The sequence below is a fragment of the Thamnophis elegans genome, chromosome 5 (assembly GCF_009769535.1).
Source record: "Thamnophis elegans isolate rThaEle1 chromosome 5, rThaEle1.pri, whole genome shotgun sequence".
Taxonomy (NCBI): Eukaryota; Metazoa; Chordata; class Lepidosauria; order Squamata; family Colubridae; genus Thamnophis; species Thamnophis elegans.
Window position 1 is genome coordinate 24,979,730 of NC_045545.1, and position 14,799 is coordinate 24,994,528.

At 38.3% G+C, this 14,799-nt stretch overlaps 1 protein-coding gene across 1 annotated transcript in view; it reads left to right on the forward strand.

Moving 5' to 3' along the window:
- Positions 1 to 14,799, forward strand: part of WLS (Wnt ligand secretion mediator) — a 48,888-nt gene that overhangs the window by 10,129 nt on the left and 23,960 nt on the right. The window contains exon 2 of the mRNA XM_032218231.1: positions 5,123 to 5,395. Within this exon, the coding sequence (XP_032074122.1) occupies positions 5,123 to 5,395 (273 nt within the window). The remainder of the gene's footprint in view (positions 1 to 5,122; positions 5,396 to 14,799) is intronic.

A 14,799-nucleotide genomic window follows, 5' to 3' on the forward strand; every position in this document is an offset into this window, starting at 1 on the left:
TCCCATTGCCCAGGAACACCGCAGGTTTTGCTACATGGGACACCACTATCAATGTGGTGTCCCATGAGCACTCGTGGAGGTCCGATAGGTCCGAGTCGAAACGGGCACTTTTAACAGCATGCACCAAGGAGTATATTCGGACCTTAAGAACAACAAAAAGAACATACATTGCCTCCTTGGTAGCGTCCGCCGAGTCCCGCCCAGCCGCCCTGTTTAGGATAACCCGCTCCCTCCTAAATAGGAGGGAGACGGGGGACTCCTTACAGGGTAAGGCTGAGGAGTATGTCCAGTTCTTGGCGGACAAAGTTGCCCGGTTTCGAGCGGACCTGGACTCCACCCCAGTAGATCCAGCCGAGACACAAGGAGAAAACTTGGCAAACCATCTCTGGGTTGAGTTTCAGGAAGTTGCCTCTGGGGATGTGGACAAGGCTATGCGAGCTGTGAGTGCCTCCACCTGCATACTGGACCCGTGTCCCTCCTGGCTGGTTGCCAACAGCAGTGAGGTGACACGAGGCTGGATCCAGGCGGTTGTTACCGCTTCTCTTCGGGAGGGGTACTTTCCCACCGCGCTTAAGACAGCGGTGGTAAGACCCCTCCTGAAGAAGCCGTCTCTGGATCCAGCTGTTCTTAATAACTATCGTCCAGTCTCCAACCTCCCCTTTGTAGGGAAGGTTGTTGAGAAGGTGGTGGCTCTCCAGCTTCAGCGTACCTTGGAGGAAGCTACTATCTTGACCCCTTCCAGTCTGGCTTCAGACCCGGTTACAGCACAGAAACCGCTTTGGTCGCATTGACTGATGATCTCTGGAGAGCTAGGGATGGAGGCCATGCTTCCATCCTAGTTCTCCTGGACCTCTCAGCGGCTTTCGATACCATCGACCATGGTATCCTTCTGCGACGACTGCGGGAGATAGGGGTGGGCGGCACTGTCTTGCAGTGGTTCTCCTCCTATCTCTCGGACAGGTCGCAGTCGGTGTTGGTGGGGGGGCAGAGATCGTCCCTGAGGCCCCTAACTTATGGGGTGCCGCAGGGGTCGGTCTTATCCCCCCTACTATTTAACATTTACATGAAACCGCTGGGCGAGATCATCCGAAGGCACGGGATAAAATACCACCAATATGCGGACGATACACAGTTGTATCTGTCCGCCCCGTGCCAACTCAATGAAGCGGTGGACGTGATGAACCGGGGTCTGGAAGCCGTTAAAGACTGGATGAGAGCAAACAAGCTGATACTCAACCCAGACAAGACCGAGTGGCTGTTGTGTTTCCCTCCCAAAAATTTGACCAACGTACCATCACTCAGGCTGGGGGGACAAAATTTACACCCCTCAGAAAGGGCCCGCAACTTGGGAGTCCTCCTGGATTCACAGCTAACTTTTGACCACCATCTCTCAGCTGTGACCAGGGGGGCATTTGCCCAGGTTCGCCTGGTGCGCCAGTTGCGGCCCTACCTGAATCGGGAGGCCCTCACAACAGTCACTCGAGCCCTTGTGATCTCTAGGCTGGAATACTGTAATGTGCTCTACATGGGGCTGCCCTTGAAGAGCATCCGAAGACTTCAGCTAGTCCAGAATGCGGCCGCGCGAGTGATCGTGGGCGCACCACGGTTCGCCCACATAACACCGATCCTCCGTGAGCTGCACTGGCTACCTGTTGATCTCCGGGTGCACTTCAAGGTCCTACTCACCACCTATAAAGCGCTCCATGGTAGTGGATCTGGCTATTTGAGAGACCGCCTTCTGCCAATCACCTCCCTGCGTCCCATCAGATCGCATAGAGTTGGCCTCCTCCGTATTCCATCCGCCAGTCAGTGCCGACTGGCGACTACTCGGAGGAGAGCCTTCTCTGTTGCGGCTCCGACACTATGGAACAATCTCCCCGTGGAGATTCGTACCCTCACCACCGTCCAGGCCTTCCGCACAGCCCTCAAGAACTGGCTAGCCCGTCAGGCCTGGGGATAATCTTATTTTTGCCCCTCCCGAATGTTGAGTGAATGTTGAGTTTTACTGTCTAATTTACTTTGTGCACATTTCTTTTTGGTATTGTCCTACACCCCCCTTCCTTTTTTGATTGTAAGCCGCCCTGAGTCCCCTCAGGGAAAAGGGCGGCCTATAAATAAATAAATAAACCAAATCAACCAAAATCAATACCAGGCCCTCCCCTTTGGGCTGTCTTCAGCCCCGAGGGTATTCACTAAGGTAATGGCAGCGCTGGCAGCGCACCTGAGGCAGGTCCCTGTACGCATCCAATGTTACCTAGATGACCTGTTATTGCAGTCATCTTCCTTTAGGGGTGCCCTACGGGATCTAGACATCACCATGACAGTCCTGAGGGATTACGGGTTTACGGTAAATCTAGCCAATCCACCCCAACAGGCAGAGCCATGTTGCCTTTTCAAACACACACACACACACACACACACACACACACACACACAGCTGGATAAAACTATATAAGCCCAGCTTCACTGATTACAACTTTGAAAAGGCAACGTGGCTCTGCCTGCAATCAAAGGCTCGGATCGGCTCCAATCCAACTTCAGTGTTTGTGTTTGTTTGAGAGTGAGAGTGAGAGAGGGAAGGGGGTAGGAGAGATAGTCCAATCCAACTTCTCTGTGTGTGTGTGTCTGTTTGAGAGTGGGGGGAGGGAGGGAGAGAGGGAGGAAGGGGGAGGGAGAAGAAAAAGAATGAAGGAAACTTTTTCGCAAAGGAGAAAAACAAATGTCGCTTTAAATCGGAACTAAGCATGCCTGGCTGTGGAATTCTGGGAGTTGAAGTCCACAAGTCTAAAAAAAATTGAAACCCATCACTGTGTCAGTGCCTCACCAGCCATAAACCTCACCGCACGCCACTGCTTACACCTCAATGTTATATTCCTATTTTTAAAAAATATATATTCTTTTTCAGTGGAAAAAGAAGTATAGGTGTAACATTTAATAATAAAATCTAGTAACTGAGCCAATCACAGGCAGTATATCTTTTTCAGTGAAGGACAGAAAGAGATAGAAAAAATCTTTTCCCAGTGTGATGTCTATGATTTGGCTTCAGATATTTAAGAACTTGTTCATCATACTGTAAAATAAATTTGTATAATCCACTATCAGACAAGAAGAGATCTCCAGCAGGTGAGAGGCCCAGGGAGATTCATTTGGATCATTGGAGCAGGTCACTGCTTATTTATTTTATTTATTTATTTATTTATTTATTTATTTAGCTTGTATGCCGCCCACTCTCGGAAGACTCAGGGTGGCTTACAAATAAAAAGGGAAGGGGGGGATATAAAAATAAAAAACAATTAAAAATTCAACAACATTCATAACTTAGGATGGGGCTGGATGAGTTAACAGCCCCAGGCCTGCCGGAACAGCCAGGTCTTGGTCGCTTTGCGGAAGGCCGGAAGGGTAGTAAGGGTCCGGATCTCAACAGGGAGATTGTTCCATAGGGCTGGAGCAGCTACAGAGAAGGCCCTCTCCCGGTGGGTCACCAGCCAACATTGACCAGCAGATGGAATCCGGAGGAGGCCTAATCTGTGCGATCTTATAGGCCTCTGGGAGGTAACTGGCAGGAGGCGGTCTCTCAGGTCCGATACCATGTAGGGCTTTAAAAGTAACGACTAGCACCTTAAAGCGTGTCCGGAGACCAATGGGAAGCCAGTGCAGCTCGCGGAGGATAGGTGTAACGTGGGTGTACCTAGGCGCACCCACAATCACTCGCGCGGCTGCATTCTGGACTAGTTGAAGTCTTCGAACACTCTTCAGGGGCAGCCCCATGTAGAGCTTATTGAGCAGGGTTAAAAGACCAGCTAATTGAGTAGTGATACAAGTGTGTGCATAAGACAAAACAAAAAGCAGACTGTGTAGGAAATAATTGGCATTTTGAGAATCACATGGCTATTTTGTATGGCAAGCTACAACCTTATTCTGTTGTGTTATGTGATTCTGAAATTTTACCTGAATAGATTTAGCAGCAAATTAAATCACTTAGGTGACACACACACACACACACACACACACATATGCACACACACATACGCACACACACACACCATTGTGTTGTATTGGATCCATAGGTAAGGGCTGTCTCACTCACCTTGATGCAACTAGATTGAATTCCAAGAATATCTGTCTAGGGAGCCCTTGGTGCTCTCTGAGCTTGGTGGTCTTCTTGCAGATGTTTTGTTGCCTAATTAGTGAACATCTTCATGCTAGATGAAAGCTAGGTTTGTTCTCTGTTTATATACAGTAGCTTGTCATGTCAGTGTTGTCGGGAGTGCCTCTATCAGTAGGAATAATAAACGGAGGAATAATAAACGGAGGAATAATAAACGGAGAAAGATGGAGCTTTTATATATATATATATATATATATATATATATATATATATATATATATATATATATATATATATATATATATATATATATGTTATATTTATGCTGATAAATAAATATATATATAAATATATATATATATAAAATATTTGAGTCATTAACAGTTTCTGGCTAAGCTTGGTCACTAATAATAGGTGATAGATATTTACAGTTCCCTTTTGCCTTTTCAGAACCTTCTAAGAGCAGAGACTTGCCTGTCAACATTTTTTGTAGCCTACTAGTCCAGGTCCTTGAGCCAAGTTTGCACTAAATCAAGATACTTTGAGGGGCTTGATGCTTTGTGTGAATTGAGCTATCTGTGCATTATTTAACAAATTATATTGAATGTACAAATTATGCTGACTATGGTATATTGACACCACTCATAGAAATAGAAAAGTCAAGAAATCTTACCTAGGTGAGTGTGAAATTTCAGTCAGTGAATAGTTTGCTTATTTCATCCTGTAACATTGATGTTTTATATGAAACTTTTTTGGTAATTTGATACTTAAGAAATGCTATTTTGTAAACGGCCAAATTTATTTGATTTATTTCTTGTCTCATTCAGGAGCTCAGGGTAATTATCATGGTGCTCCTTCATTTTGTCCTGCGCCCCCCCCTTCCGCAACAACCCTGTAAGTTATATTGGGCTGAGAGACAGTGGTTGATCAAATTCATCCAGTTGGCTTTTTTTCTTATGTATTTTGTGAATGCTAAAATGCTTAATGTACGAATTTTGTTTGTTTGTTTTTCAGCTCCAGACCCTACTGCTGCTGTGCCTTATGTGGCGGCAAAGTGCATAGACTTACAGAAAGACCATCGTAAGACCAAATGGTTTATACCATGGGGACCTGAGCAATGTAATAAACTCAGAGACTTGGATGAAGCTGTGAACAGACAAATAGAAGCGAATAACATTGTGTTCGCCATTCACATACCACTTCCAAATAATGAGATGAGTCCCTGGTTCCAATTTATTCTCTGCATTTTGCATATGGACATTGCTTTCAAGAGTAACAATCAAATTAGTAAGTAGCAAAAGGCGTTTCTAAGTTAATAAAAGTTAATGGAATAACTGTAAAATAAATGGGATTGGAAATTAGTTAGTGTCCAAAATTTCAATGAAGAGTGACTATATTTCTGCCAAGCACAGAAAATGAGGAGCCAAAATGATTCAAATGAATACAGGTTTATTGCTTGCTAACTCATTTTTTACAAGAAGGAATTGCTAACAGTCAAAATGAATTTGCAGTCATTTTGGACTCTTGGTAAGAGTAAATGGAATTCAAGGTGGGCTGAACTTAGATCTCGAGAGCATGAAGGGACTGGAGAGTGATGACATCCTTGACCCCTCCCTTGAGCTCAGCCTGGTCATCTATAATTTCATTATAATGGTCATTATATATGATCTGTCTTTTCAATCTCTTAGAAATAAGGAGGATATGGAAAATCCATTCCTATTGTCTTAACCATCAGTGTATACAGTAGGTAATAACATGGTTATCTGGTAATATCAAAATATTTGTCCAAGTCAGATTAATATATGTAAAGTAAATTTGAAATACATTTTTTCAGTAATCATAGTTTAAATCCATTGAATTTTTTTCATACATTATGATTATCTCTCACTGTATAGTTAAAATGGGGATCTCCAGTTCTTTATTCCAGGCAGTATTTGATATTTCCATATAGAATTAATTTATTGACAATAAGTATAACAACTAATGGTGGGTTTTTAGTCTCATATCATTTAGTAATCATTTCTAATAAATACAGGTATTTATGACCTTGACTTATGAGCACAATTGAGCCCCAACTATATTTCTGTTGCTAAGCTAGACATTTGTTAATGAGTTCTGCCTCATTTTATGACTTTTCTTTCCACAGTTGTTAAATGAATTACTGAATTGTCAAGTTAGTAACCTGGTTGTTAAGTAAATCTGACTTCCCTGCAACTTTACTTTACAGAAGGTCACAAAACATGACCCCGAGACACTGCAACAATCATAAATATGAGTCAGTTGCCAAGCAGCTGCATTTAGATCATATGACCATAGGGATGCTGCAACAGTTATAAGTGTGAACAAGGGTGATAAATTACTTTATTAAGTGCTGTTGTAACTTTGAACAGTCACTAAATGAATTGTTATAAGTCAAGGATTACTTATAAGGTGTCTCTGCAACAGAAATGTCACTGATTCAAATCAATATGTGACAGAAATTGTAAAATATTGCCAGTTTTTAAAAAACGTATTTTTTCTATAACACAGAATGTAATAAAAATTGTCATGTCCTTTATTCTCTCTGAGCTTAGTTATTTGTTTGCAGACGTTACCTGATTTGGTAGTATCATCAGCATCATTGACTTCACAGTTCAACCCTGTTACGTTCTCTTCAATTGGAGTAATATAATCTCATTATCATTCAATAAATCACAGTATCAATTCAAATGTTCCAAAAAACCAGACTTTTTATGAATTTTAATTGGCTTATCCCATAATATCAGTTTAACATAAGCAAATGGATAAAATGGGTTTTCTACAAACAGTACTCTATAATCCTTGAATTGAAATAATGGTGTTAGAAGCTAATATTCTATCCAATTAACTAAATATATAAATATTCCAAGTAAAGTTTATAGTAAATGAAGCCTTTCAAGATTTAGTTCTAGTAAAACAATATACGTAGTGATTTAACTTAAGATCTACATACATACCATCTTTGTCTTAACAATTGCATTTTCCAGGAATATATGAAACATTAAAGAACTACACATGATAATATAGGTTAAAATTCAACAGCTACTTTAATTTCAAATTCAGTCAGTCAGCAAGCATTGAGATGCTTGTGGGATTTCCTTTTAAAACTTGCAAGGAATATGTGGGTGCCAGAGTGATTAATTGGGGTAATAATTGCTTAAAAATTGATAGTTTGCAACTAATGCTGGCCAAAATAATCATTCCTTCCAAATTCATTTGATATTAGAAGTTTTCCTTTCAGACTGTGATTTTGTTCTTGCAGTCAATAGCCATGAAGGTGAAAGTCATTTGAGATCATTCTTGGCTTGCTTTTCTTCTCTAATTTCCTCTCTAATATTTCTACCTTGCCTTTGCCACCTCTAGATGGCAAATGAAAGTATCAGTTGGCCTGATTCCAAGCCAGTATTTATTCTTAAGAGCCTTTTTATTTTGTAGGCTTTAAGCATCATCCAATATGTTGCTTTTCCTAAGCCTTATCCCTTACTAATTTGCATTGACATTAGGTAATAACTGGCAGTGAGTTTGATTGTTTGAAAATGGCTTTAGCTTTTTATCTTAACTATAGAAATTTAACATTGTCTGTACTCAGTACTGGCCAGGAAATGCTTGGTTATTATGTAATTTCCATTCTTGAAGATGTACCATAGACCTTGACCAGCATTCACCAGCACATCTATAGAGCTATAGTAGAAAGGGGATTTGGACTTGATGTAAACCCTGGCTTCTGTATTATTAAGTAGCCCAATTGAAAAAAGTCCATGCTGCTGACTGCTTGCAAAATGCCCATATAGGGGATTTTTTAGATCAGGCTTCCCCATCATAGACGCTCTCTAAAGACATATGTCATTTTAAAGATTTAAGAGGATACCAAGTTGTGGCTTCAGGATCTATTGTATTCATTTATTTATGAAATTTATATGCTGCTTCAGTCTTGAAGGACATATAAGCAGTACACAAGTCAACTGATACAACCAATATAAATAATACAAAATGCAATAAGATCTAAGAAATTGTATCAATCCCTTTTGGCTATGACCTTCATCTGCTTTTTCACCAAGAGCTATGAATCAAGGAGGATATCCAAACTGTTGGTCTATTCTCGGTGAGAAAACACAACCTAATTAAAATCCAAAGATCATATCATCCCAGAATCAGAAGGTTTCTGAATCTTGCTTCATTTGACCTTGTTTTTCCACTCTAGATCCTGACAGCTTTCAGGATAGGAATTCTACCACATTCCTATTTGGCCTGGATTGGAAATACATAACTAGGTTATAGAATAACAGAGTTAGAAGAGACCTTGGAGTTCTTCTAGTGACTAGAATCTAATCCAACCCCCTGCACAGGCAGGAAACCCTATGCCATTTCAGACAACTGATGAATTGTTCTAACTGTCAGGAAACTTCTTAGTTCTAGGTTGCCTTTCTCCTTGATTAGTTTCCATCCATTGCTTCTTGTCCTGCCCGCAGGTGCTTTGGAGAATAGCTTGACTCTAGAATAGAGTCAAGCAATTCTCCAAAGCACCTGAAGAAGCAATGGAAGGAAACTAATCAAGGAGAGAAGCAACCTATAGGACTAAGAATAAATTTCCTGACAGAACAATTATTCAGTGGAACAACTTATCTCCGGAAGCTGTGGATGTTCCAACCCTGGAGGTTTTTAAGAAGAGATTGGACAACCATTTGTCTGAAATGGTATAGGGCAGAGGTCTTCAAACTTGGCACCTTTAAGACTTGTGGACTTCAACTCCCAGAATTCTGGGAGTTGAAGTCCACAAGTAAAAGTTGCCAAGTTTGGGGAACCCTGGTATAGGGTTTCCTGCCTGTGGAGGGGGTTGGACTAGAACTCTGTTATTACAACACTTGGTTTTTTGTATCTGTCAGTTCTTCATAATTACAACTTAAATATGTTAATGTGTGAGTCAAGTTGAAAGTTGACAGATTTCCAAAGCAGAAATTTATTTGGATTTGTCATAGATTTTGAATTATTCTAATCATTAATTTCATATTTCTGATGTACTTTTGTTACCATGCTGTGATTTGGCTTGGGATGCATTATAAAAATATATAAAAGAAAAGTGTGCATATTTATGTAAATACTTAGTTTACATAACATGTATATAGGCTGCCTAATTTTGACTATGAGAACCAAAATTAAATGAGCTTTTTTTGGGGGGGGCAAATTATCTACTGGAATGCTTTTAGGAAATAAATATTAAATACAATGTTTTTCTCTGATAGGATTAAAGTTTATGATCCAGGATAGTTGTATTAGCAATATGTGAGTTCACTTTTTCAAAAAAACATAATTCAGTAGTCTTCTAATTTTAGTAAGATTCAATGGGAGCCAGAGGAGTCATACAGATTCTATTATCTATAAGGCTGTACAACATTCTTTGCATTCCTGTATCAGCTTTTTCTCCCTAATCCTTTACTAATTTGACTTTCAATACATTCTCTCATTTTTTTCCTTTCTATTCTTAGGCAATGCAATCAGAAACCTAGTCCTAAAATATCTGCCATAATTTTTTGCTTCCAATTGTTTCCTGGTGGGCAGAGTTATTTTGGCATTTGACATTCAGATTTGGAGAGGGTGTGTATAGGAACATATAACATTCCTGGGGGACACCAATGGAATAAAAATGGGTTCACTGACTCACGTACGTGACTCAGTCCATTTGCTTTCTTCGGCCAGTACCCCTGGGCTGATTTGAGTCACAAAATGAACATGATGGGAAACTGAAGTCACCAATCTACCTAAATTTAATTCCTGGGTTTTTGTTTATTTTGCACAGTGCTGAAATTCAGCAATGATGTGAGTAATAATGTTGAATTGTTATAAAATCATCATTTAATGAGCAGACTTTTTTTGATGGTGGCCTAAAATCCAATTCTTGGTAGGATTTCTTCGAAAGTATATTGGGATGGGTGGGTTGTTCCAGATAATGCAAATTCTAAAATACATCTTACAGATGTTTGTGACCTTGAGGAGTGCTGTGTTTTTCTTTCCCCTGGATATTATTTATTATGCAGGCTTATGGAAATTAAGTCTTTCTTCTGGCTGAATATTGTATTTCACTTAGCTACTGCTATGAATAAAATTAGTGTAATATTTAAATGCATAAATCAATTATCTTTGTGCAAGCATTAGATTGACACAAAGAAAAAGATTGTTCAGCAGAATATCCCCCCCCCCTCCTTTTTAAGTATTAAGCAGAAGAACGAACAACTTCTTGAAATGAAGCCAGCTCATTGTGAGAGCTTGTTCTGGCAAGGTCAGAAGCAAATTGCTTAAGACCCAGGTAGTCTGTTACAGTACTGTAATAAGACATAAATAGAAATTGTTCCTGCTGCCCCAAAGTGGGAAGCTACACCTCATAAGCAGGAGAAAGAGGCCCTAGAATTGAACATTGATTTTACTATAAATATTGTATTTTAAATTTGGCAATCGCTTGAATCAATCCTTCCTTCCTTCCTTCCTTCCTTCCTTCCTTCCTTCCTTCCTTCCTTCCTTCCTTCCTTGGTGGTTGCCCAACTCACTCCAAATATTGTACATCGTTATCTCTTTGCAGTCTTTGTCAATATACTTTAAAAAAAAACCTGGAGGAAACTACTTAACTCATAGAAGTGATTAACATCTAATTTTAAATAGTGGTAACTGTTGAACATTTGGAAGCCCCTTTTATTTTCTTATTTTGAGGTTGCCAAACTGAATTCAGTTTTTGTTCCAATGCAGCACCAAGTCACAATTTGCACAACTCCCATGAAAAAAATACACTCTATGAAAAATATTGACTGTCTTCCAGCAATAATACAGCTGCTGAAAGAGCTTAGTCATCCAGGCAGCGGATGGAATTCTGAAAGGAAATACTTGTATGCAGGAACCTGACATTTGACTAGATGGGACCATGAAGCAGAACTAAACTGGGGAGAAGTGCTAGAGAGACTAAAGGGAGAATCCCAATTTTCTACAAAAGAAATCCCCTATTTGGGCATGGCTAAAAAAGGATAATTCCAAAACAAGATTGTAAAATGTTTGGAAAGTTATCTTTTCAGGGAATAAAGACTTTAGTGTTCTTTTATTCATTATTCCTGTAATTGTATTTTCAGTTCCAATTTTCTTGCTCCAATAATTTAGACTAAATTCAGAGGGAAGTTTGCTATTTTACCTTAACAACATGGGGCTTGCTTTGTGAGAGTTGACTGTCGTGATTATACATGTCTGGAATTGCAGAGTCACCTTTTGTTACTTGTTAATATCCCAGATTTCTATTATATTCTCTCAAATATTGTTTTTTTAATTGAGAAGCTTTAATAAATTTTACAAATATTTCCCCTTCCCTACCCCCACCCCACCCCTCCCTCTCCCCAACTTCCCAGAGCAAAATACAGGGTATAAGCTTTTAACAATCATACACTAACAAAAGCCAACTAACTATAGCATCCTACCTCCCTCTTGTACTTTAACTCCCCTTTTATTAAATTAAATTTAGATAAATTATAAATTATAACATTCCTTGTTCATTCATAAGCTAATTGAAATTTCTTAGTACGATATTTATTTTGAATGTAATCAATCCATCTTCTCCATTCCAACTTATATTTCTCATCTGAATGGTCCTTCAAATATGCTGAGATTTTGGCCATCTCTGCTAAATTTACTACTTTTAACGTTCATTCTTGAATAGTGGGCAATTCTTCCTTCTTCCAGTACTGCGCCACCAACAATCTTGCTACCATTATTAAGTTCAAATCAAATTAGTCTCTATAACTGTACAGTCTGTGATTATACCTAGCAAGAACAACCGAGGAATAAACTTTATCCTCTTTTTAAGAATATTTTGAATAATCCACCATATTTTTATCCAAAATGCTTTAACTTTTTTACAAGTCCACCATACATGATAATACGTAGCGTCAACACAAACCACATCTCCAACATTTGGGTTGTAAATTCGGGTACATACAAGCTTTTTGGGATCTAGATGCCATCTATAAAGCATCTAATAAAAATTCTCTCTCAAGTTTTGAGCTTGCCTAAATTTTACATTTCTTACCCAAATCTTTCCCCATGTTTCCATCATTATTTGTTCTTCAAAGTTTTGTGCCCATTTTATCATACAATCTTTAACTAACTCTGTTTCAGAATCTATTTCTATCAATATATTATACAACCTTTTAATATGCATTTGACTCTGGTCCCTAATTTGTTTTACCAAATTTTCCTCATTTTGTATGATACCAATTTTCTGGTCTTTTTTCCATCTAGCCTGTAACTGTCCATACTGAAACCAGATTTGAATTACCCTTTCCTCTTTTAATACATTCAAATGCTTTAACTGTAGTACACCTCTTTTTATGTTAGGAAGCTCTTTATATGTAACTGCATCCTGTTTTTGTTCTATACTTATATTCTCTATCGTGTGTCTGGGAACTACCCACATAGGTATCTTGTCATTTAATTTATATTGATATTTTTTCCAGGCACGCAATAGAGCATTCCTTAGTATGTGGCTTTTAAAACTCCTGTCCACCTTCTTATCATATACTAAATAAGCATGCCAACCATATACTAAATCATATCCCTCAATATTCTGTCCTGTGTTAAGTTAATCCAATCACTAATTGTTGATAAAACTAATGCTTCATAATATAATTTTAAGTTGGGCATTTTCAAACCTCCTCTTTTACATATATCTTGCATTATTTTAAGTTTTATTCTCGGTCTCTTCCCTGCCCCAAAAAAGTTATTAATACCTTTCTGCCATTCTTCCAAATTTGCATTTTTTGAGTATTAGTATCATTTGGAAAAGAAATAAAAACTTAGGCAAAACGTTCATTTTTACTACTGCTATCCTTCTCAGCAAAGACAATTGTAATTTTTTTCCATTTATTCATCTCTGTCTGTATTTTGTACCATAATGGTTCATAATTATGCTTTTATAATTTCCCATTTGAAGTTGTGATATAAAGTCCTAAATATTTAACCTTTTTTACTATCTCACATCTTGTTACTCTTTCTAATTCTTCTTTTTGATTTATAGTCATATTTTTAACTATCATCTTTGTTTTCCCTAGATTTATTTTAAACCCAGATGCTTGACCATATTGGTTAATTATGTTCATTAAACCTATAACTGATTTCCCCGGTTGGGTTAAAGTTACAACCAAGTCATCTGCAAATGTTCATACTCTGTATTCATAATGCCTAATCTTAATTCCCTGTACATCATCTGAATCACGTATTCTGTTCAGCAATAATTCCAAAGTTAAAATAAACAATGGAGACAGTCTTGTTCTTCTTTTGATTTTAAAAGATTCTGTTAAACTACCATTAACTATAATTTGTGCTGTTTGTTTCTGAAATATTGCCTTAATAGATTGTATAAAATACTCTCCAAACTGCATCTTTTGTATTATTTTCATTAGAAATTGCCAATTCACTTGATCAAATGCTTTCTCTGCATCCAAGAATATAAGCACTACAGGGACTTGGTTATTCTTCCCCAAATACTCCAGTATATTAACAATTTGTCTTACATTAGTTTTCATTTGTCTCCCCTCTATAAAACCAGATTGATCATTGTGAATCATTTGTTGCATAACTGACATTAACCTATTTGCTAGTATTTTAGCAAAGATTTTATAATCTGTATTAAGTAGTGATATGGGCCTATAGTTTTTTGGCTGACTATGATCTTGATCTTCTTTCGGAATCAGGGAAATAAAGACTGTTCTCCAAGATGGTGGTGCCCTTCCTCCCAATTGTATTTTACTAAATAGTTCCTTAAGAGGTTCTACCATTTCTAGTTGTAAATTTTTATAGTAAACAGCTGTCAATCCATCTGTACCAGGGGCCTTACCAACTTTTAACTGCTTAGTTACCAGGAGAATTTCCTTCGTAGTTATCGGTTGATTCAATCTTTCCCCTTTGCTCATCTGTAACTATGGAGATATTCTCCTTCTCCAAATATCTATTTATATCTATACCTTGTATTTTATCACCAGCATACAGTCTCGTATAAAATTCTAAAAAGGCCTTTTTAATTATATTCTGTTGATACACTTCTTTACCTTTGTACTCTTATTTTCTCTATGGTACGAGACTTTTGTTTTTTCCTTAACATATATGCTAACCATCTACCTGGTTTATTTGCATTGCAAAAAGTATTGTGTTTAGCATATAGCAAGTTAGTTGCTACCTGGTCTGACATCAATATGTTAAATTGCCCTCGCAGTAAAGTAATTGCTTCTTTTGTCTTCTTATCATCTGAGTTAGATATTAATGCCTGCTCTTTCTTTTTTATCTCCTCTTCTAGTTCCCTCCACTTTTCCCCCTGTCTACGTCTGTGTAGGTTATTGAAATTTATTAGAACATGTCTCATATATGCTTTACTTGCATCCCAAACCATTTCCATGGGTGTTCCCTTATGCATGTTAAAAACAAAATATTCTTTCAATAGTTTTTTACATTCTATCACATTTCCCTCATATCTAAATAAACTTTCATTTAACCTCCAAGACCTCCTAGACCCCTCTCCATATTCCAGTTCCATCCACACAGGATTATGATCTGTTAGAGTTCTCGGGCATGTCTTCTTCACCCTGGAAAGAAAATCATTTGTAATTAATATAAAGTCAATTCTAGAAAAGAATTGGTGCCTATTGGAAAAA